The 23,120-nt window shown below is 44.2% G+C and overlaps 1 protein-coding gene across 3 annotated transcripts in view; it reads right to left on the bottom strand.

The window, feature by feature from the left end:
* The window catches only part of DCLK2 (doublecortin like kinase 2), a 144,419-nt gene that overhangs the window by 21,713 nt on the left and 99,586 nt on the right, over positions 1-23,120 (bottom strand). For all 3 annotated transcript variants that reach the window (XM_084626843.1, XM_084626841.1, XM_084626842.1), the window contains 3 exons: positions 16,082-16,139; positions 6,562-6,681; positions 3,234-3,380 (listed from right to left, as the gene is read on the bottom strand). In XM_084626843.1, coding sequence (XP_084482969.1) covers positions 3,234-3,380; positions 6,562-6,681; positions 16,082-16,139 — 325 coding nt within the window. The remainder of the gene's footprint in view (positions 1-3,233; positions 3,381-6,561; positions 6,682-16,081; positions 16,140-23,120) is intronic.

Genomic DNA, 23,120 nt, shown 5'->3' with positions numbered 1-23,120 from the left:
GCTGGTGGAGGGGGGGCCAGCCCGCCCACTGATGCTTGATAGTCCGTGCTCCTTCACGGCTCTAAACCAACCAGAGCCCTCTCCACCACGAGGCGCGAGACTATGGACCAAACAGTGCCCAAGTTGGTGCGAGGATTTGGATCAATTAGCTCCTGCCCTGGCCGCTCCATGCTGCATTCAGGCTGCCCCTCCCCTGCCACAACAGGTCTGGGGCTGAGTTGGGGCTGGGGGAGGTGTGCCCCAGCAGGTCCCGGCTGGGCTGGTTTCCTGAGCATCTGCATGGTGCTAAACAGGCTGCTGCATGGCCATGCAGCTCACAGAGAATTTAGGTCACGGTCCATGAATTTTTGTTTACTGCCCACGACCTGTCCATGACTTTTACTAAAACATAGCCTTAGTCATCGCCCTGTTATAATTCACAGCTCTAATGGAAACCTTTGCGCTCCCTGATATAATTTCACATGTCAATGACGACACAGTTCGTATTTATTAGTGTATGACTGGTAAAAAGAATGAAAATCAAACATCTGGATGATCTCAGGTTAAAGAACTGAATTGCTGGATAGTATAAGAAGCAATTGACACATTTACATTTACATGCACTTCTATTATGTTATTTTAACATGCATGCCAATGTCAATCACAATGAATAAGACTTGCAACTGTTGAGTAATTTCGTTAAGCTTTCTAGGCAAAAAGGGTGTTTGTGCCTATTTATACCTGATTCCATTACTAATGGAGGCTTAAAATGTCAGATTAGCCTCAGAACTCCAATCCACCCAAGATCCTGATGTCACCACATTATTATTTTAAAATGAACAAGATCAACTATGGCATGCCAGGGGCTGCCACTAAAACTGTACACACTCTTGTTTGCTTTTGGACCAGCACACTATATTGAAATTAATTCAGCATGAACATGCAATCTTCAGAGTGGCTAAGCTTTGAGATACACTTGAAGATAAGACCATGGTCGTCTCTATTTTTCTCTCCCTTACCTCATAGCTGCCAAGGGTGTTTTTTTCTGCCAGAAAACTTTCAGGTCCTATTGTTAAAGGGTCACTATTCATTTAGATTGCAGTGTCTATACAACATTCTAGCCACTTCACATAAAGTAACATATTTAGTATAAAATTTTAAATCAGTATCATCCATGAAGAATAGCAATACTTGCACAAAATAAAGGGTACCAAATAAATAATCAATAATAATAGCAGTAATAATAATAAAAAAACCATGTTAGAATCCCTGTATCCACAGCTTAACAACCCAGTGTCCACATACCTTGCAACTAAAAATGTATCAAACTAAGGTCTGAATACATTTTTCCCCCCTCAAATTTCACTGCTAAAGGAAGGACCCAGTCCTGGAAATCCTTACTCGCTGTCGTCAATGGGACTGCTGGGGTAAGAAAGGACTCTAATTTAGTAAGGGTTTGTCCACACCAGAACTTTGTCGGCAAAAGTTTTGTCATTCAGGGGTGTTAAAAAAAAATACACCCCCTGAACGACAAAAGTTTTATTGACAAAAAGCACCAGTGTGAACCACGCTTTGTTGGCAGGAGCTCTCTCCTGCTGACAAAGCCACGGCCGCTTGTGGGGCGGGTGGAAGTTTTTTGTCCACAGGAGAGTTCTCTCCTGCCAACAAACAGCAGCTACAATGTGTGGCTTTTAGTGGCAGGGTTGTAGCAGCATAGCCACGTCACTAAAAGCTGCGTAGTGTAGCCATAGCTTAAGAGTTTGCAAATTCCAGCCCTGTTGTCTGTGTTTGTTCAAATGCCGCTGATGGAGTAAGAGACATAAATCCCTTCTATCAGCTTCCCCTGTGGTGCACTCTCATTAAACCATTAACAGGACTGACAAACAAAGAGAGCTTAATGACAGGTTTCAGAGTATCAGCCCTCTTAGTCTGTATTCGCAAAAAGAAAAGGAGTACTTGTGGCACCTTAGAGACTAACCAATTCATCTGAGCATGAGCTTTCCTGAGCTACAGCTCACTTCATCGGATGCATACTGTGGAAACTGCAGAAGACATTATATATACACAGAGACCATGAAACAATACCTCCTCCCACCCCACTCTCCTGCTGGTAATAGCTTATCTAAAGTGATCATCAAGGTGGGCCATTTCCAGCACAAATCCAGGTTTTCTCACCCTCCGCCCCCCCACCCCACACACACAAACTCACTGGGGGGCGGAGGGTGAGAAAACCGGGATTTGTGCTGGAAATGGCCCAACTTGATGATCACTTTAGATAAGCTATTACCAGCAGGAGAGTGGGGTGGGAGGAGGTATTGTTTCATGGTCTCTGTGTATATATAATGTCTTCTGCAGTTTCCACAGTATGCATCCGATGAAGTGAGCTGTAGCTCACGAAAGCTCATGCTCAAATAAATTGGTTAGTCTCTAAGGTGCCACAAGTACTCCTTTTATTCTTAAAGAGAGCTTAAATAACCCATCACATAAGGCTTCCAGTTACTGATGACACTGTGCCTGTGATGTGGATTCTGGACTTGGTTGTCCAATGCCTTGCATTGTAGGTAGTTATTTACACCTGTGCAATGTGGTTGTTAAACACTACCTCTGCTGTCAGTGACTTAGTAACCTTTTGCATACTCTGCCTATATAAGGTACAAAGCAGCAGAGAATAACGCATTCACTCCACTGCCAATTTCCACTTGGAGTTTGTAAAACAGAATCCACAATATTTGTTGCTACCAGGTAGTAGATATTTATGTCCCTGATGGGAATTAATGGAAATGAAATATAGTTCCTTCTGAGGAAATAAACATACTCTCAGAGTTTATAGCTAGGATACTGAGAAGTCATCAAAAAGACTTTACCTGATGTGGCAATGGGAGGGGAAATATTTTACCTGAAATAACCCTGGGATCTTCAGAAAGGAATTAAAACCGTTGTTTTGAATTGAAACTAGGATTGTAAACAATTCATTAACACATTTTAAACCCTCTTTTGTGCTTATCCAAGTCAGAGCCAGCAATCAAAATGTAAATGATAGGAGGGTCTAGAGTCTAGTGCACATTAAGCACAGATCACTGTCCCTATGTCTATTAATATTTAATGGAAAGAGATTTATTTTAAGCATGCAGTCATTCTAAATTCATGTTCTATGTGTGATTGTTCAGCTCCTTGGATTCTTAACATTTACATACGAACATTTACATCTGGTGGGGGATGAGGCAATGGAAAGCATGATAAAACAAGTGACATACCAGGAGATTCTCTGGCTTAATGTCTCTGTGCACAATGTTGAGACCATGGAGGTATTTCAGTGCACTGGCTAGGTTGTAGACCATTGCGCTACCATCTCTCTCTGTATACTTTGTTGAAGAAGTGATAGCATCAAACAGGTCGCCTCCCTAAAGTAAGGGAAAACATCAAAGGCAATGACAAGAAAAATCATCAGGTGTCAGTACCCTAGTCAGACTGCTGAAAAGATGTCAGAGAAAGCCATACTTCAACATCCTTGCACTCGAGGCATACTCAAAAACCTATGTCATGTATTATATGGGAAAGATAGGCTGCACAACTTGAGGCTTGTCTACATGGAGAAGTTGATGCACAGTAAGCTAGGGTGTAAGTTTAAAGCGCACTAGCAACTCCTCACTAACTCCCTGTGTGGACCCACTTACTGAGAGTGGCCTCACATGGTTTAGCTTTGTACATTTCCAAAGTGCACCAGCTATTACAGGCTTTTTCCTCATGTAGACAAGCCCTTGGAAACAGCTATCATGGTAGGGAAGGATGAACTTGTAGGCTCAGGCACTGGGACTCAGGGTAACTGGGTTCTATTCTCGACAGGCTTGTGTGGGTCGTTAGGCAAGTCACTTCACCACTCTGCTCTTCAGTTCCCCAGCAGTAAGAGGAGGATACCACCACTTCCTTTCTCCCTGCTTTTTACTGTTGTGTCTATTTACATTATAAACTCGTCAGAGTACTACAGACCTATTTGTTCATACAGTGCCTAGCAGCTGGAGCCTCTAGGTGATGCTGTAATGCAAATACTCAATAATAATTACATAATAAATTACATGTTAGAAATACTTAGTGCAAACATTATGAAAAGTAAAAATAAATAAGGATGAGGCAGGACAACAGTGCTGCATTCTACAGCATATTTGCCTCATGTAATATATGGCATAGAGTCTGCCTGGTGTTTTTTGAGCATACCTGTTGTGCAATATCCTACCAGCATCCATTATAGCTCAGGGGTATGTAACAGCATTTTTAAAACAGTAGTAAAGAAATATTTTTATTTATATGGCATTTCCACGTGCCGCAGTTAATTTAAGTTGTGTGCCACTATGATGGTTACCTTGGATACAAGTGGGGGAGTGACTTGGCTGGGCTGGAGGTGGAATTCCAAGCATTGCAGCACATGTGAAAGCAGCAGCAATTCAGGATATATATGCAAAGATTATCCCCTCCCCCCCCCCTTTTTTTTTTTTTAAAAAACACTTATAAAAAGAGGAAAAGTTGCATCTTAAAAACAAAAAAGCCATCTGCCACATAAAAACTGTTTCTAGAGATAGCCAGAAATGAAGCAGTGGTACTAAACCAGCAGCTACAGACCTTAACCAGGGGGTTTCAAGCAAACAGATGTTGTGGAAAAGGTTCTTGAGTACAGTGAAATTTGTAGATAGCAATACAATCTGAAATGTTGATTTATACTTTTATCCAATATGCTGATAAAGTCTGGGTATACTGCTGTTGTTTTAACATACAGACTAGTTTGCATGTTTGCTATTGTTCCTGTACGGGAGATAAGAATGTACATTCGTGTGCAAACACATGTGAGAAGTCTCATATTTGATATGGGTTTACAAATCTAACTCAAATGGCATAGACACTCAAATTATTAGTTATCTTGTCACAAAACAAACGACTAAGAAATATCAGACCTATGCCACATAGAAATTTCTGGATTGTTTCAGTATATTTGTATATTTTCTTATTTATGATGGGGAAAATATGCTAAGTATTGTAACACGGAATCTATTTTTCTTCTATATAATATTTTTCAGGTGTTTCCTTTTAAACAATAATTGTGCATGTCATTCTGCCTCCTTTGCTGCGCCATATGCTATTCCTGAGGGAGTTCTGCATCCAAAAAATAAAATTCTTGCAAAATTGTGCACATTTTGTCAAAACAACAATATAAATCACACCATTTTCAATTATTTTGGTGCAGGGTGGGTGGGTCTCAGCATGGTGGGGATTTGAGGTGCAGGTGACTCACCAGGGGGTGGTCTCGGTACAGGGGGTGAGGGAGAGTTCAGATGCCTGGTGGTTGGGCATTGGGAGGTGCAGCTCTCTGTACAATGACCCCCTCCCCCACAGCTGGAGTGCAATGATGGCAGAAAGTAGGGGCGGAACTTCCAGCAGCCCAGGAAAGTTCCTGGGGATGGGTCTGACCTGGCCCTGGCCTATGCAGGGTCAGAGGAAGTCCCATTCCCTCAGCCCAGCTGGGATTAGCAGCTGGAGTCCAGCGCAGGGTAGGTGCCACTTGCCCAGTCTCCCCTAGCCCTGCCCCTCCCAGCTCTGGGTGCACCATGATAGCGACGAGAGGGACAGAGAGAGCCCAGCCCCAGACCCCAAGGCGGTGACTTGCATCTGCCCCTGCTGCTCCTGATGGCCAAACCAGACTCCCTCCTGCCCCCTGACCTGGGAGGGAAGCATGAATCAATTTTTCTGTGGGGGAAAGAGTAAAATCTGCAGGGACATTAAGTCTGCGCTTGCGCAGTGGCGCAGAATTGCCTGAGTAATATGCCAAAAACCCCTGGTTTGTGTAACATGTCTATGCTATGCATTAAAATGTTTCGACAGAGGTGCTTCATAATGCCTTTGGCTTGGTAATTGACAAGAGTGCAGTATCACTCTCCAATGCCAGCAAAGTGGAGCTCACAAGATTTTTCTCTCTCTGACAGCACATCTAGCATTCAGTCCACAGAAGATAAGCAACATAACTACCACCAGCTGTAGATCTGCCAGCAGTTGGATATCTCCTCTAGCTGAAGTGTAGAGATTTGTGCTTTTGGACTGAAGAAACAGGACTGTGTGTGTGAAGAGGAGTGTAACATATTTAGTAATTGTGTCTATTGTCTACAGGATATAGATTAATTGCAAACCGAGTAATTCACATAGCTGCATGTGAATGATTAAATAAGAAAAGCTGATGGAGAAAAATGTTGGAAGCTGGTGACATGTTTACTGTGCATGTTGTGATGATATAACAATGTAATTTTAAAAGTTCCAAATATGGAACAAGAAGTTATCTGTATTTCCCTTTAGACCAGGCACTTACCTTACAAAAAGCACCTTAAATCCCTGCTATGTGAATAGTATAATGCCAGGTGAAATATGGTAACAATTTTTCATTTTAATGGAATTTAACAACAGTATTTGCATGATTAATTGGAAGTTCTCATCAAAATGCTTATCTGATTATGTCTCCGGAGAGACATGTGGTATTGGAATCTTCCTAGACTCCACATTATGTGTAGATAAAATGAAAAAGAAAATTCCTTGAAAGAGTCTTACCTTGACTAACTCCATCACCAGATAGAGTTCTGTCGGAGTGTCCATCTCCTCGATCAGCATGATAATATTGGGGTGTTTCACTTGGCGCAGTATGGATACCTCATTCTCTATCAGGTGCTCCTGTTTAGTCAGGAAAAGGAGGAAAGAAAGTTTATTTTAAATGACAATGAACTCCCAGTAAAGCTTCCAGGTGATAGATAAACAAGAAAACTATCTATCTACACACACACACACGTTTTTCACTATATTATTTATATTGCAGAGCTGTGGTGAAATGACACATTTGAACCTTCACTTAATACCACTGTATTTCCTTCCAGACCTTATCTCTTACAAAATAGCTGCCAACTTCATGGGTTTTATTTTTGTTTGGTTTAATATTTATATTTAGAACCTGAAAACTACTTAACTTACCCATTTAAGTACAAAAATTGTTTGGCTCCAACAACTTGATATTGTGCTAGGGTTAGATTTTATTTCCCCTTCTCCTGCCCCTCCCCCCCTTCTATGAAGGTACAAAGGCTTTAAAATAAGTTCATTCTAGGGTTGTTTTTTTTCCTTTTTGTTTTAAATTCAAGACACCCATCCACTAAAATGCATGCTGGAGATTAAAGAAAGTCATACATTCCCTTTCATTCATGAATGTTTTTCCTTTTTAAAATATCTGAAAACATTCCACAGGGACCTTTCAGTTCATTGTAAATCTAATAATCATCTCTGTGTAAAACAAGAGGTTATTTGTACTTTGGGAGATAAATCACCTCACTGGGAGTCTGAACTTACTCACATTAAAAACACCAACTAGTAACAAGCACCTCATGTATTTGTGAGCAGAATTACTGGAAGTAGATGTGTACATATTATGAAAGACTGTACATGAACAGTGACTGAAAACCTCACACTATTTCATCATTTGTCTGCAGGGCTATATAAAGATGTCCTGTTTTCTGGTCAAAGCTCAGTTACATGGCTGTGTAATTCGTAAATTTTAATTAATGGGTCTATTTCCCAGAACCCACATACAAGGCATGCATCTCCGAGAGTGGTGCAGCATATATTGGTTAAACGGGTCGCACCTTTGAAACGCAATTTGCAAGAACATCAATTGTCATTCAGCAGCTAACTTAAGTCTGACGAAGTGAGCTGTAGCTCACGAAAGTTTATGCTCAAATAAATTTGTTAGTCTCTAAGGTGCCACAAATACTCTTTTTCTTTTTGTGGATACAGACTAACACGGCTGCTACTCTGAAACCTAACTTAAGTCTGCTCCAAGCAAACCTGCTCTGGAGAAAAGAAAAACAAACGAACCAATTTTGTTTAAAAAGGTTGTCCTTTACCCACAGAAAGGAGCCATTGTAAGATGCTGGTTATTGGGATTCATGAAAAAACCTAAATAAAGCAGGGCCAAGGAACCAAGTGAAATCTGGAATCCTACTATAAACAAGATCTCAGCTTTAGGAGCAAATAGCTAACATAATCAATTAATTACACAATTTAATTCTGATCTCTGCAGCACAGAACCATCTTTGTTATCTTGGCCTCATCTGAGCCGTTAAATTGTTCTTTTTAGACAGGTTTAGGTGACAATCTACTGTAATTAACCTTTCTATAAAAGATTACAAAATGCTCTTGCATCACTGTCCTGATACATGTCCTGTGAAATGCTGACCTATTTATGGTTATTCATTTGTAATCATCTTGTCCTTGCTGTATTCCATTAAACTTTTTATATATATCAGTTTCCACAACTACCTCAACCTCTTCCTCAGGGAGATTGCTGTAATAGATTTTAGTCTAAGTTTAAATGGATTTATTTATGTAGAAATGATTGTACTATTAACATGTATACTGATGAATAAGAACAGATCAGCTAGTTTAATTAAAAATTTGTAGGACACTCAAGATACAAATTGCTGGACAGTAAACTTGTGTTGGACAAGAGTGACCATCCTCAATGCAGAAGTTGTGCATATTTGGACCAGATGGTTGTTTTAAGGCTTGTGCCATGTGGGAATGGGTGCAGATACATTCAGCTCACAGAAGCAATTTGAGCACTGTTTTCCCCATGGTCATTCATTATTAAGTCTCCTTACTAGATCCTAACTTATCTCATATTCTGTGTCTATTTAATGGGGTAGGGGCAAGATTAAATTCCTAGTTCCTGATAGACAGTTTAGGATTAATGCATTTAGCAGGTAATGCACATTGACATGTACACTGTTACAGCTGCTAAATCTCTCGCAGAACACTGTAATATGGTATGCAGCATTTGCGATTTATAATTTTATTGTACTATAGCTCATCCCTTCAAATATCCCTGGATATTGTAGTCTCAGGCAGGGTTGCATCAAAAAAGAGTTTTGTGCAATATCCCATAAATACTGGGCTACCTACACAAACACTGCCATACCAGACCAGACCATTTTATCTTCCCCAGATCCTGCCTGTGAGAGTGTCCTATACTTCTTACCTTCAGAGAAAGGTAAGTGGCTTCCATCACGCATCTGGTCATTTATCCATAATACTATGTCTTGAGTAAATTCCTGCCTGACCCCAAGTGATGATCAGTGCCTGTAGCATAAGGGCTGACATCTTTATGTGGATAAGAATAGCATCTACAAGTACATAGTTACGATAAAAGTGTCTAAACCTTTCTCAAAACTTGATAGATTGCAACAGCGAGTTCCAGGGGTTAATTAAATTGCATTAGAAAAAGAACTTCTACTGTTTTATATCTGTTGCTTCTTACTTTTCTAAGTGACTTGCCCAGAGTCACACAGGAAGTCTGTGGTAGAACAGAGAATTGAATCTGGATCTCCCATATCCCAGGCCAGTGCCCCAACCACTGGACCAGCCTTGCTCCCCCAGAAATGTTTTATTTATAGTTAATTATTATCTATACTTTCAAAAATTTAGTCCAATAACTTTTTGTAGATCCAGATTCTGTTTCTTTCAGGCTCTCTGCTTAGGAATTGTCCCACAGTCAGTCCAATAGGCTGGTGTTTATAATGCTTCAGTCTGAAACACCTGTATACTATTCTTTTTCACCCACTAGACAACCAGACACGGCAAGATCAACAGATCTTGGGTAGGATCCGTATAGCAGTACAAACTCCCAGGAAAGTCTCCCACCCTAGTGGGAAAGAGAAAACAGCCAAGAGAATCCTCCCTATTTCTGCCTGCAATGCTCATAAAGACACTGGCCTCAATTCTGTAACATTTGCTTGTGACATGTGGGAATAAGACAGGAAAGGGGTTTGATGCGTTTTCCAGCTGACTGACTCCGAACTTTTTAAATTCACCACTTAAAGCTTAAACAACAATTTTGTAATAAATGTCATTTGTAAGGGATAGGGATGTTGTCACTAGTCAATAAAATGCTGTTTTTGAAAGTCCAGCTGTATACAGGTCAAGGAAGGGGTGCTCCAACCAAGAGGGAAAAATAAGGGACAAGGCAGAAGTTTTAGGTAAAATAGGAAATATAAGTAAGATGTCTTATTTATTTTAAAACTTCCATGCTTGCCAAATCACTGGGGGGTAACTCCAACAGTCTTTTAGCCCCAAAGGAAAAAAAAAACCCCAAACAGTTACCTGCCTTCGTAGCTGTTGTTCTTCGAGATGTGATGCTCATGTTCATTCCATTCTATGTGTGTGCGCAATCACGTGCAGAGTCAGAGATTTTTGCCTTAGTGGTGTCCGTAGGGTTGGCCCTGGCATCCCTTTGGGTGCTGTGCACATATGGCGGTATATCAAGTGCCGCTGATCCTACGCCCTCTCAGCTCCTTCTTGCCAGCAATTCCGACGGAGGGATAGGAGGGTGGGGAATGCAATGGATATGAGCAACAAATCTTGAAGAACAGTTATGAAAAGGTAGGTAACCATTTTTTCTTCGAGTGCTTGCTCATGTTGATTCCATTCTAGTTGATTCACAAGCAGTATCAATGGAGGTGGGCTCAGATTTCACAGTCTAGCTGTAGCGGCTGGCAGTATGGCTCTACCGAAGCCTGCATAGTCCTAGGCCTGCTGGGTAAGTGAGTAATGAGATGTGAACATGTGGATGGACAACCAGGTGGCCGCCCTACAGATGTCCTGGTTAGGCACTTGACTAGGAAAGCTGCCGAAGAGGCTTGGGCCCTGGTTGAGTGGGTGGTAACAATTGCTGGAGGGGACACCTGTGTCCAATCGTAGCAGCAGCGAATGCAGGCAGTAATCCAAGAAGAAATTCTTTGAGTGGACACTGGATGATCTTTCATCCTGTCAGACACTGCAATGAACTTGCGTTGACTTGTGGAATGGCTTGATCCTTTCAATGTAGGAAGCTAGCACCCTCCTGACATCTAGGGAATGCAATCTATGCTCCTCCTCCAAGTTATGTGGCTTTAGAAAAAAGGCAAGTAAGTAAATGTCCTGGCCCATATGAAACTGAGACCACCTTGCGCAGGAAATCTGGGTGAGGCCGAAGCTGGATCTTGTCTTTGTAAAAAAGACTGTATAGGGCAGCTCCGAGGTAAGTGCCCTAATCTCAGAGATCTGGTGGGCAGATGTTAATGCAACTAAGAACATGACCTTCCAGGAAAGGAGGAGAAGAGAACAGGAAGCCAGAGGCTCGAAGTGGGCCTCATGAGCCATGACAGCACAAGGTTCAGGTCCCACGGAAGTACGGGTCTCCTGATGTGCGGGTAGGCACGCTCGGGGCCCATGAGGAACCTGGCAGTCATGTCCCGGGCGAAAACCAACCTACCCTCGAGCGACAGATGGCAGGCCGAGATAGCAGCCAAGTGGACCTTGATAGATGAAAGGGGCGGGTCTTGGAGCTTGAGATGCAGAAAGTAGCCCAGGATTAACTGCAGCAAGGCCAAATGCCTTTATTTGAGGTCTAACAAGCCAACCACTTCCATTTGGCCAGGTAGGTCACTCTGGTAGACCATTTTCTGCTGCCCAACAGGACCAGTTGGACACCGGCTGAGCACTCCTGCTCCTCTGCATTTAACTATGCAGCAGCCAAGTCATCAAGTGCAGTGCCACCAGGTTCAGATGCAGAAGACTGCTGTGGTTTTGGGACAGCAGGTCCAGCCTGAGTGGCAGCTGTAATGGAGCATCCAACAAGAGGTCCAGAAGCGTGCCAAACCAGGGCTGGTGTGGCCAGGCCAGTGCTATGAGAATCACCTTTGCCTTGTCCTGCTTGATCTTCATGAGGACCTTGTGAATTAACGACACTGAGGGGGAAGGTGTACAACAGAGCCCCCAACCATGGGAGTAGAAAAGTATCTGACAGGGAGCCTCTGTCAATCCCCCAAATTGTGCAGAAAACGGGGCATTTCTTGTTCTGCCTGGACATGAACAGGTCCACCTGGGGAGCGCTCCACTTCTGGAAGATGATGCTGATCACTTCCGGACGGCAGGACCACTCGTGGCGAGACGAGAAGGCCCTGCTGAGGCGATCTGCCAAAGTGTCCCTGGCTCCAGGGAGATGTGTGGCTACGAGATGAGGGTCACAGATGGTGATGAAGCCGCAAAGGGAACCCCCTCCAACATCAATGTTTGATTCTGCCACCCAGTGAGTGATGACAGTACATGGTCTGGGACCCTGACAACTCGGTCCATGCTGTGTCTGTTGGGGATGTAGACTGACGCAAGCAGGGGCCTCAGACTGAGCCGTGCGTGTCAGACCGCATAAATGCAGACAGCCATGTGGCCCAACAATCGTAGGCACGTGTGAGCAGTGGTGAGCAGGTGGGCTTGAATGCATGAGATCAGGTCCGCCATGGCTTGGAACTGTGCCTCGGGGAGGAAGGCTTTGGCCTGAGTGGAGTAGAGGGCCGCTCCAATAAACTCTATGCGTTACATTTGACTTAAGGTCAACTTTTTCTTGTTTATTAAGAGCCCCGGGTCGCGACAGGTGGAACAAACCAGATCAAGATGCTGCCGCACCTGATTCCAGGACTGACCCTTTATTAGCCAGTCATTGAGGTACGGGTAAATTTGAACACCCCGGGGCCTCAGGTAAGCGGCCACTGGTGCTATGCACTTTGTGAACACTCTCAGGGCTGACCAGAGACTGAATGGCAATGCCATGAACTGGAAATGGCGCTGGCCCAGAGTAAAATGCAGGAAGCGCCTGTGCCCCGGGAAAATGGAAATGTGGAAATACGTACAAGTCGAGGGCAGCGTACCAGTCTTCCCAGTCCATGGAGAGGATGATGGAGGTCAGGGAGACCATGCGAAACTTCAACTTTTTGAGAGACTTGTTGAGGCGACGCAGGTCCAAGATAGGTCTAAGGCCCCCTTTTGCTTTCAGGATCAAGAAGTAATGGGAGTAGAACCCCTTTCTCAAGGAACCTCCTCCTCCACTAGCTGCTCTTGAGAAGAGTACCTGAAGGAGGAGGGGAAGGGGGTGGGAGGGAGGGTCGGCGATGAACTGCAGGGTGTAACATGATGATTTTACTTTGAAAACCAAACGGTCCGAGGTCAACTGATACCAGACTGACTGGACGGGATGGAGGTGGTTGAGGAAAGAGTGGGAGGGTGGATCCTGAGAAGCAACTAGGGTGTCGCCCTTGAGCACACTCTCAAAATGTGGAACGCCCAGGATGAGCAGACGAATGGGAAGACAATGGGTGTCTCCACTTAAACCCCTTGCCTCTATCCTTTCTCCTGTAGGTGCCCACCTGGGGAGTCCCCCAAGACCTGGTCTTGAAAGTGAGGGCGTAACAGCTTCCTGGCCTGCTGAGGAGTATGGTTGCCAAAGTAGCAGAGGGTGGCAAGGGAGTCTTTAAGGCCATGTATTTCCCACTGAATGCATACGATGAAGTGAGCTGTAGCTCACAAAAGCCTATGTTCAAATAAATTTGTTAGTCTCTAAGGTGCCACAAGTTCTCCTTTTCTTTTTGTGGATACAGACTAACACGGCTGCTACTCTGAAACCTGTCTTTAAGGCCATGGAGTCTCTAGTCCATGAGCTCGGAGATGAGGCCCATCCCCTCAAAAGGGAGGTCTTGTAGAATGGCCTGTATCTCCTGGGGTAACCTGGAGGACTGCAAGCAGGAGCTGCGCCTCCTGGCTACTGAGGAGGTGACCACCCTGGCCGCTGAGTCAGTAGCGTCCCAGGCCATCTGAAGGACCCCCTTGCCACTGCTGTGCCTTCATCCACCAAAGCAGCAAACTCCTGGGCTCAATCCTGCAGGAGAGCCTCGAATTCGTTAAGGAGTCCCACAGCATAAAATTGTACCTGCCTAACAGGGCCTGATGGTGAGATACCCAAAATTGCAGTCTTGCCATCGAATAAATCTTTCTGCCAAATAAGTCCAGCCTCCAGGCATCTTTGCTTTTCAGTTTGCCACTGACTTGGCCCTGCCTGTCCCTTTCATTAACAGCGGACACGACCAGTGACACTGCTGGAAGGTGTGCATTCAGGTATTTGAACCCTTTTGCAGGGACGTAATAGTTATTTTCCACCTTCTAAGAAGTAGGTGGAATGGAAGAGGGGGTCTGCCACAGCAATTTGGCAATCTTAAGGACCCCTGGGTGGACAGACAGCGCAATCCGGGCCCTGTTGGAGGAGAATATGTTAAAGAAGTCTGACTCCTCTGCGACCTCTTCAATTTATAAGTTCAAGTTGGTAGCCACCCTCTTAAGGAGGACCTGTGCTCTTTGAAGTTGTTGGGGATGGGGGACTGCCCGCTTGGGAGGGACCCACCACCACTTCGTCTGGAGACAACAGGGACAAGTGCACTGCCAGGGGAGGGATGGCTCCTTAGGTGCTGAAGTCCGATGTGCTGCTCCCCGTGTTGGATTTAGTACCAAGTTCCAACTCCAGTGCCGGGGGGCAGTTTGTCCAAGGCTGCCAGGGAGGACTGGTGGGAATACGGGACCGACATTACAGGCACACCCCATGGGTTCCAGTATGGCCACTGAGCAGGCCACTGTCCCTGCTGCCATGGGTGCTGCACCAGCTTCCTGGGTCAGTGGCGAATCACCCCTCCTTGGCGAGGGGCTGAACTTCCAGTCGGAGTCTGACCACTGCCCTTCCAGTGACCAGTGCGGAGCCATTGAGGTATGAGTCTGCCGATTCACCCTGGTTGGCGACCAGCGAGGCGAGGATCGGTGCCTGCCCAATGAGCAGAACCGGGGAATGGAGACCAGTGCCACGACCGGGAGCAATCCCGCCCCAGTGGGAACGGATGTCTGGAAGACCGTCTGGGCAAGGGTGATTTGCACCGTGGTGATCTTTGATGAGAAGCTTGCTGGTACCGGTGGTACAGGCACCAGTGCCTCAACTCCAGTGTCCCACGGCTCGTAGTGAGAGAACACGGTGTCGGGGACCTGGGCCTTTTGACCGGAGACCAGGAATGTGGTGCCAGGGTCCTAGGCCGCAGAGATGGGGATCTACACCTGCAGTCCGGGGACCAAGAGTGATCCACTGCCCTATGGGGCCATCCATGACCAGCTTACCCTTAGGCATTGGGGCAGTCACCAGGTCCGGCGCCTTACGCAGTGTCTGCAGTGCCAGTGCACCTGCTTGTTCTTTAGCGCTTCAGACAACTACCATGGGGGGGTCACTAATAGGCATCGGCCTGTTGTAGGACAAGCATGGTTTGAAGCTGGGAGAATGGGGCGTGCCCCACTCTGTGGCGAAGTCCCAGCCTGGACTCCAACTACCAGACTAACCTAACTCTTAACTTAAAAGCTAACTAAATACCTAAACTATATATAAAGTTGACAGACAACGGGCTGTTGAAGAACCACTATCGCTCTTGCGATTGCAAGAGAAGGCACACCGACCAACCGTCACGGGCAGCGAGAAGGAACTGAGAGGGCGTAGGGTCGGTGGCGCCTATATACCAGCACAAGGGGGTGCCACAGCCAACCCTACAGATACCGCAAAGGCAAAAATCTTAGACGACTGTGCATGTGGACGCACGTACACCTAAAATGGAATCGACATGAGCAAGCACTCAAAAAAGAACAGGGTATTTTGACTGAATAAGGACTGCAGGAATTTATCCCATATTAACTTTGCTTACAATGGTTACTAATGTTGATATGGGTCATGACATACTTTGGGGCCTTTATAGTTTTAATTCCCTTCATAATCAGTACTGGGTCCCATTATGCTAGGTGCTGCACGCACACACACACACACACACACGCGCGTTTCATCCTTCAAAGATTTTACAGTCATAGTCACTGTGCTGTACTTTCACATTTCTCTTTTTGTTCCATTTTGGCCCAATGAAGGGAGAACAATTGTGGAAATACTGCACATTTTCTTTGTTAGTTCAATAGAATAAATTACAATCTTTGTTTTTGTTCCATTATCTACTAGATTAACACAGTTACTACTTCTATTGTTTGCATTTTGGATGGAAAATAATCCTGCTAATGCTAAACAGATAATTCTGAAAGCAGTCACAGTTCTATCAAACCCAAACACCGCCCCCCCCAACACATACCACTTTGACTAATGAGCAGCTGTGAATGTTATTTTTACTCTTTTCACATGTAAATGGGTGTACACTACCTTTCCACAGCACTTTGCCTTGTCTATAATCTTCAGTGCAAACTCCTTTCCAGTGTATCTAAGAAGAAAAATTGGAGAAACATTCATTAATGCCAGAAATTCCAGCCCATTTTCTGGTTATCTGTGAGAATACATGTAATCATAATATAATCTTTTCACCCAGGGGAACATCTGACAGAAAGATGGCAGAAATTATTTCATTTTGTTTCTCCTCTCTCCAAGTAACAGTCCTGACTGCTGTTTCCCTGACTACCATTACAGTACCTAGCTTATTGTGTGCATTAATCCTAGGACCATGGCAGTGACTCTAATATGACCTAATATACACTCTGCCATTACTCTAATTCCATATGCAAAATTTGCCCCCAAATCCTTCATGTAGCTCTGTTCAACTGGCAGCCTGTAACCACACTTTGAAGACAGATCAGACTGCAGGTTTGCTTGTCAGCTCATGTATAGGATGAGCAGCAAGAAGGCAGCCATGAATATCGATGGCCTTTATGGAAAAAGTCCCATAGAAGTTAGTAGGGAAGAAAACTATAGGGTTCTATAACAATTACTATATAAGAGACATCAGTGGCTATTAAATTCTATAGGATTTTAGAACTATCTGACAGAATTTTACAGGATGGTTCTGCAAAACCTAGAGTGACTGAGATGATCATTTTCTGGTATATGCGAGAGGACTTTTCCTCCCGTAAGGTAGGAGCTTACTCAAGCTTTTATACTTGGTCACCCACATCCAGATCTAAACATGTTCTCCACATGAAATGGAGAAAAGCAACAAGAACAAGCTGGTTTGGTGTCTATAAAGAAAACACTGCCGTTCATTGTTGTGAATGACCTTCAGTTAACATGCTACAAATAGCAAGGGAAATGCAATAAGCCCATTCCTATTCCTATTTATTATTTGTATTGCAATTGCACCTGGAAGCCCCAGGCAAGATCAGACCTAATGTAAGGGGTGCTATACAAATTCTGCTTTGTAACAAGCTTTTGTATCTCAATAAGAAATATCAGGTATATTTTATTAAGTTCATAGCTAACTATAGCCAACAAACATTTTTTGTTTCAGATACAGCTAATAAAGACTAATGTGTCACAAAAGGAATTAAATTTCATACATTAAACCTATTCCCGACTAAACATAGCAGTATATTAAGAGCACCTCTGCTCTAAAAGTACAGCTGTGTCTGCTAGGTTGTCATAGTTACAACCTGATTCAGTGTAGCACATAAGAAATTCCATCTAAACAGCATTTGAGATTTAAATACTATCTTCTTATACAGAGCCATGTAAAACTGTATTATGGGCACTGCATGTAATTCAGAATTGCAATCTATGTATGATGATACATTAAGTAAATTATCCAAAAGCCTGATGATAAACACACTGCAAAATCCATTTAAGATATGTGCAAAATTTTCAGAGCTTGTCACATAACAGGGAGTAGATCCTTGTAAACATCCACAAAGCTAGCTCATTATCCTTCTTCAAATCCCTCCTTAAAATTCTCCTGTGTCATGATCCCTGTAATAACCTTGACAATGACTAGCCCACTGGTGTACTCCTACCACTGCTTATCATGCTGACCATACTGTTTCATTGTTTCCTTGCATCTCTGTATCCATCTGTTGTCTTAGATTGTAAATTCTTTGGGGGGCAAGGACTGTTTTGTTTTGTCTGTACAGCACCTAGTACAGTGGGGTCCTGGTCCATGACTAAGGCTTCTAGGTGCTATGTCATACAAAATAAGAAAACAGCAAACCGAGGAGTGTTTATAATTAGCATTTCCTTTCCCAATAGTATTATAGATTGGATATTTTTGATCAGCAGATGATTTGAATAATATTTCTGATCATTAGATGTGAAGATGAAGTTTTCTGCAGAAAAAGTGGGATTATTTATTTATTTTACAGTTTATTTCTAGCTACTATTTCCTTTATAACTAGAGGGCTCTTTCTTTTATCTGAGCCTTGCTTTCTAAAGCATTCAGGTAAAACTATCGAAGTGTCTAAGTCGCTTAGGAGCCTATGTCCCATTTTCAAAAGCACGTAAGTCACTTAGGAGCCCAAGTCTAAGTGACTTTCACCAGGATGTAGGTGATTCTGAAAATGAAATCTAGAAACTTGCAAAAATATTATCAGGCATCTTTATCCTGAGATCTCAAAACATTTTTCAAGTACTGTTGAATCTATGTGCAGCCACTGAAATGCTTTCCGATTCAGGGTACATCCAGTACAGCAATTTTGTGCCTTCACACCATAAAACACTGTCCAGTTATTATGACCCAAGTCTTTCACGGTTAGTTTCCTGCCAAGTGAGCTGGATGGAAATCTAATGGAAGACTGGCTATCTCATTTTATAAATTTTAAAAGTTCTTTGGATTGTATATTTGCCTCAAGCTTTCTAAGCAGCACCACACTGATTTCCCCATTGAGCTGGTGAAGCTTATTAAAAACCTAGGATTTTGGAAGAATTGTTATTCAAGTGTTCAAGAATTGTGATGTTAATGTTCAGAGATAGCATTAAGCCTAAACCCTAATGTACTTCAATGAATGACAAAAAGCTCCTTTAAAGTAGTAACGATACACACTGGGGTCAAATTTAGCTATCTGGCTTGGTTTAGGAAATAATTCCATCAGAAGTCCTCTAACTCTTATTCTTTAATGCATAAGCCTGGATACTTGAACGATAGATTTCCCTGATGAGTAAAAAGAAGACAACAAAAAGTTACTTAATACTAAGCATTAAAACTAAGCATGAAATTGCCATTAAGGTGAATCACCCCATCACGTGACAGATAAGAAAGGCACAATGGCAAGAGTGTGCTTTTGCTCTGCTTTTTTGCTTCATTTGTTATTCGTCTCTGCCAGTTTTTTGTTTCATTTTCATTGCCTGAGGGGTGAGCTGTAGCTCACGAAAGCTCATGCTCCAATAAATTGGTTAGTCTCTAAGGTGCCACAAGTACTCCTTTTCTTTTTGCGAATACAGACTAACACGGCTGTTACTCTGAAACCTGCATTCGTAGAGAAAGTTTTGAGCAGAGAAAAGCCCCGAGACTCCAAATGCATTTACATTTAAAAGCTTTTTTGGAAAGCAGAGAAAGCTAACTGGGAAGAGTGTGGAGGATTTGCAAGTAGTCAATGCCTATTTTGGGGGCTAGATCAGGTTGAAAAGGTCTTAAGGATTTTGGTGTACTGGCTGCCAGTACTTGTTTGGTTAATGGAGAGGAATTAACTGGATATAGCAACAAGAAACAAAACTCCTGGGAAACCATAATAGTGGCAGCAGAGTTATGGGTCATTTTTTAAGATCAACATACTTGAATCCAAGAGGAGGAGAATGCAGGTACTAGTTCAGCAGTGGTAGCCAGCATGTTCTGATATTTCCTTAGATGAGTCAGACTCAGACATAACTGCTAAAGAGAGAGTTTTTGAAGATGCTTCTGCTGGCTAAGACTATGAAGAGACATTTCACTTCATAATTAAGACTCCTTTGCTCCAGGAGCTTCTGAATATAAAGCCTCCCATGAATTCTTAAAAAGAAACCTGCAAATAGTGATTAAACACTGAAAATTGTTTCTGTGAGCCCCAAGGGTCTCACAGGCATTTGTTGGAACAGAAAACATTGCTATGGGCAAAGTTGGAGACTCTTCAAAATAATATTAATCAAAGAAACCCATGTAATTGTATCAGTGGCCCATGTCAGATGATTCTAAGAAATATTGTTAGCAGTTAGTCCCCCCTCCACTAGCAATCGTGGCCAAATATACACATACACACACTTTTTACATGTGACAAACTTACTAAATAGTTCTTGCTTACCTAATTTCTTCTAATGTTTTGGATGATATTTTCCCTCTCTCGCTGTCTCATATTCATAAAGTAAAGCTTAAAAATTTTCTTCTATACATTATAGACAGCATAAACATATCTATGTGGGTAGTAGATATGGACTATTACAGTATATGGATAACTAGCAATCTCAGGACTGTAACAGTTAATTTTTTTTTAATTGTTTTCACTCTCCATTTTCTCTCTCCACAAACTCTCTTTGCTATAGACATTATAAAAGACAGTTACCTTTTTCCATAACTGTGTTTTTTGAGATCTGTTGCTCATGTCCATTCATCTTAGGCGTGTGTGCTTGCCACATGCACTGGTGCCAGAAGTTTTTCCCTCAACAGTATCTGTAGGGGACCAGCTCTGGCACCCCCTGGAGTGGCACGTGTATGCCCCGGCATATAGGGCACCACCAGCCCCCTCCACCCTCAGTTCCTTCTTGCTGGAAACTCTGACAGTAGGAAAAGAGGGTGGATTGTGGAATGGACATGAGCAACACATCTTGAAGAAGACCAGTTACAGAAAAAGATAACAGCCTGTTCTTCTTCAAGTGATTGCTCATGTAATTCAACTTAGGTGACCCCCAGATGTACCCCTGGAGGTGGGTAAGGAGTTCACTGACATGTAGATTGCAATACAGCTCTGCCAAACACAGCATCATCCCTGGCCTGTTGTGTGAAGGCATAGAGAACCATGAACATGTATACCGAGGACCACATCATGGCTTTACAGATATCCTGGATCAGAACTTGTGCCAGGAAGGCCACTGAGGATGTCTGCACTCTAGTTGAGTGGGCTCTGACGATTGGCGGCGGAGGGACTCCCGTTAACTCCTAGCAGATCCGAATGCAAGATGTGATCCAGTTAGAAATCCTTTTCATGGACACTGGGAGGCCCTTCATCCTACCAGCTGTAGAGATGAAAAGCTGAGTCAACCTACAGAAAGGTTTTGTCCAATCTAGGTAGAAAGCCAGGGCCCTTCTTACGTCCAAAGTGTGAAGATGCCTCTCTTCACTAGTCTCATGGGGCTTAGGGCAGAAGACCAGAAGGAAGATGTCCTGGCTCACGTGGAAAGCGGACACAATCTTGGGAAGGAAAGCCGGGTGGGGCCGGAGCTGGACCTTGTCCTTATAGAAGGCCATGTACAGCAGTTCTGAGGTCAGGGCTCGCAGCTTGGAGACTCGCCTCACGAACGTCACTGCCACCAGGAAAACTACCTTCCATGATAGGTGAGACAGGGAGCACGAGGCCAAAGGCTCAAAGGGCGGGCCCGTGAGCCTGGGCAGAACCAAACTGAGATCCCACTGAGGGGCCAGGAACCAACTTGAGGAAAGAGCCTCTCGAAGCCTCTAAGGAACCTGACCGTCATATCATGGGAGAACACTGTCTGCCCCTGGATTGGTGGATTAAGGGCCGAAATGGAGTAGTGCATTAGGCCCTGGTTCCTTAAATGAAGCAGGTAGTCTAAGATCGACTGCACCAAAGAATACGAAGGGGAGATGCCCCATTCCACCCAGCAGAAGTACCTCGTCCACTTTTCCAGGTAGAAAAGGAGTACTTGTGGCACCTTAGAGATTAACCAATTTATTTGAGCATAAGCTTTCGTGAGCTACAGCTCACTTCATCCGGATGCATACTGTGGAAAGTGTAGAAGATCTTTTATACACACAAAGCATGAAAAAATACCTCCCCCCACCCCTCTCTCCTGCTGGCAATAGCTTATCTAAAGTGATCACTCTCCTTATAATGTGTATGATAACCTGGATTTGTGCTGGAAATGGCCCAACTTGATTATCATACACATTATAAGGAGAGTGATCACTTTAGATAAGCTATTGCCAGCAGGAGAGTGGGGTGGGGGGAGGTATTTTTTCATGCTTTGTGTGTATAAAAGATCTTCTACACTTTCCACAGTAAGCATCCGGATGAAGTGAGCTGTAGCTCACGAAAGCTTATGCTCAAATAAGTTGGTTAGTCTCTAAGGTGCCACAAGTACTCCTTTTCTTTTTGCGAATACAGACTAACACGGCTGTTACTCTGAAACCTTTTCCAGGTAGATCTGCCTAGTTGAGGGCTTTCTACTTTTGAGGAGGACCTTCTGCACAACTCCCAAATAGGCCCATTCATCCAGGTTCAACCACACAACATCCACGCTGTCAGGTGGATGGGGGCGAGGTTGGGGTGCAAGAGTTGGTCATGATCCCGTGACAACAGGTCTGGTCGGTTCGGCAGGGGCCAGAGAGGGATCGCAGACAAGCTTGATAGCATCCCAAACCAGTGCTGGCGAGGCTATGCTGGGGCAAGCATGAGAACCTGAGCCTTGTCTCTCTTGATTTTCACTAGGACTTTGCTGATGCGCGGAATTGGAGGGAACACGAAATACATCAGGCTTCCGGCCCGTGGCAGGAGGAAGGCATCATAAGGGAGCCTTTGCACAGACCCCATCTGGAGCAAAATCTGTGTCGCTTTGAGGGCTTCCGCTTTGGATGGCACTCAGAAAGTAACTGAACACTGTAACCCTGTGCCACCATATTGAGGACCCACCGGTCTGAGGTCATAGACGCCCACACAGGGAGGAAGGAAGAAAGGCAGTTGGCAAACAAAGGGGAGGAAGGATCTGGGGTCAGTCTTGTAGGTCGCCCACAGGCATACCCTCAAAACGGGTGCTTGCCAGTCTGCTTACTGTGGGTCAAGCCCACCTGGGATGTAGACAGGGGTTAGTCGCCAGGGTGCTTCTTGTAGCACCTGGATCTTTTGTGGGGAGACTCCTGGTGAGGGTGGTTCCCCTAGCTCTGAGGCTGCTGTGGCTTAACCGCTTGCAGGCAGGTCCAAGGACATACAGGCCCAGTGTTTTTAGGGTTGTACGGGAATCTTTCAGACCATGGAGCTTAATGTCCCTCTGTTCTGCGAACAGGACGTGCCAATCAAAAGGGAGATCTTGCATTGACTGCTGAGCCTCCGAGGAGCAGACACGAACCCCTGTGCAATCAGACAGCCGATGCCATGGTATGGGCGGCGGTGTCCGCAGCATCTGACGCCACCTGGAGAGCTGCTCTGGCTGCAGTCAAGCCCTCATCCAGGATTGCCCGGAACACCTTCCTAGAAGCCTCAGGAAGAGCGCTCTTGAACTTGGTCATGGCCTGCCACATATTAAAATCATAGCGGCCTACTAAGGCCTGACGGTTGGCCACCTG

This window comes from Lepidochelys olivacea (assembly GCF_965140295.1).
Source record: "Lepidochelys olivacea isolate rLepOli2 genome assembly, chromosome: 4".
Classification (NCBI taxonomy): Eukaryota; Metazoa; Chordata; order Testudines; family Cheloniidae; genus Lepidochelys; species Lepidochelys olivacea.
The sequence above is the reverse complement of the archived record's forward strand: the minus strand, read 5'-3'. Positions and strand labels throughout refer to the sequence as shown.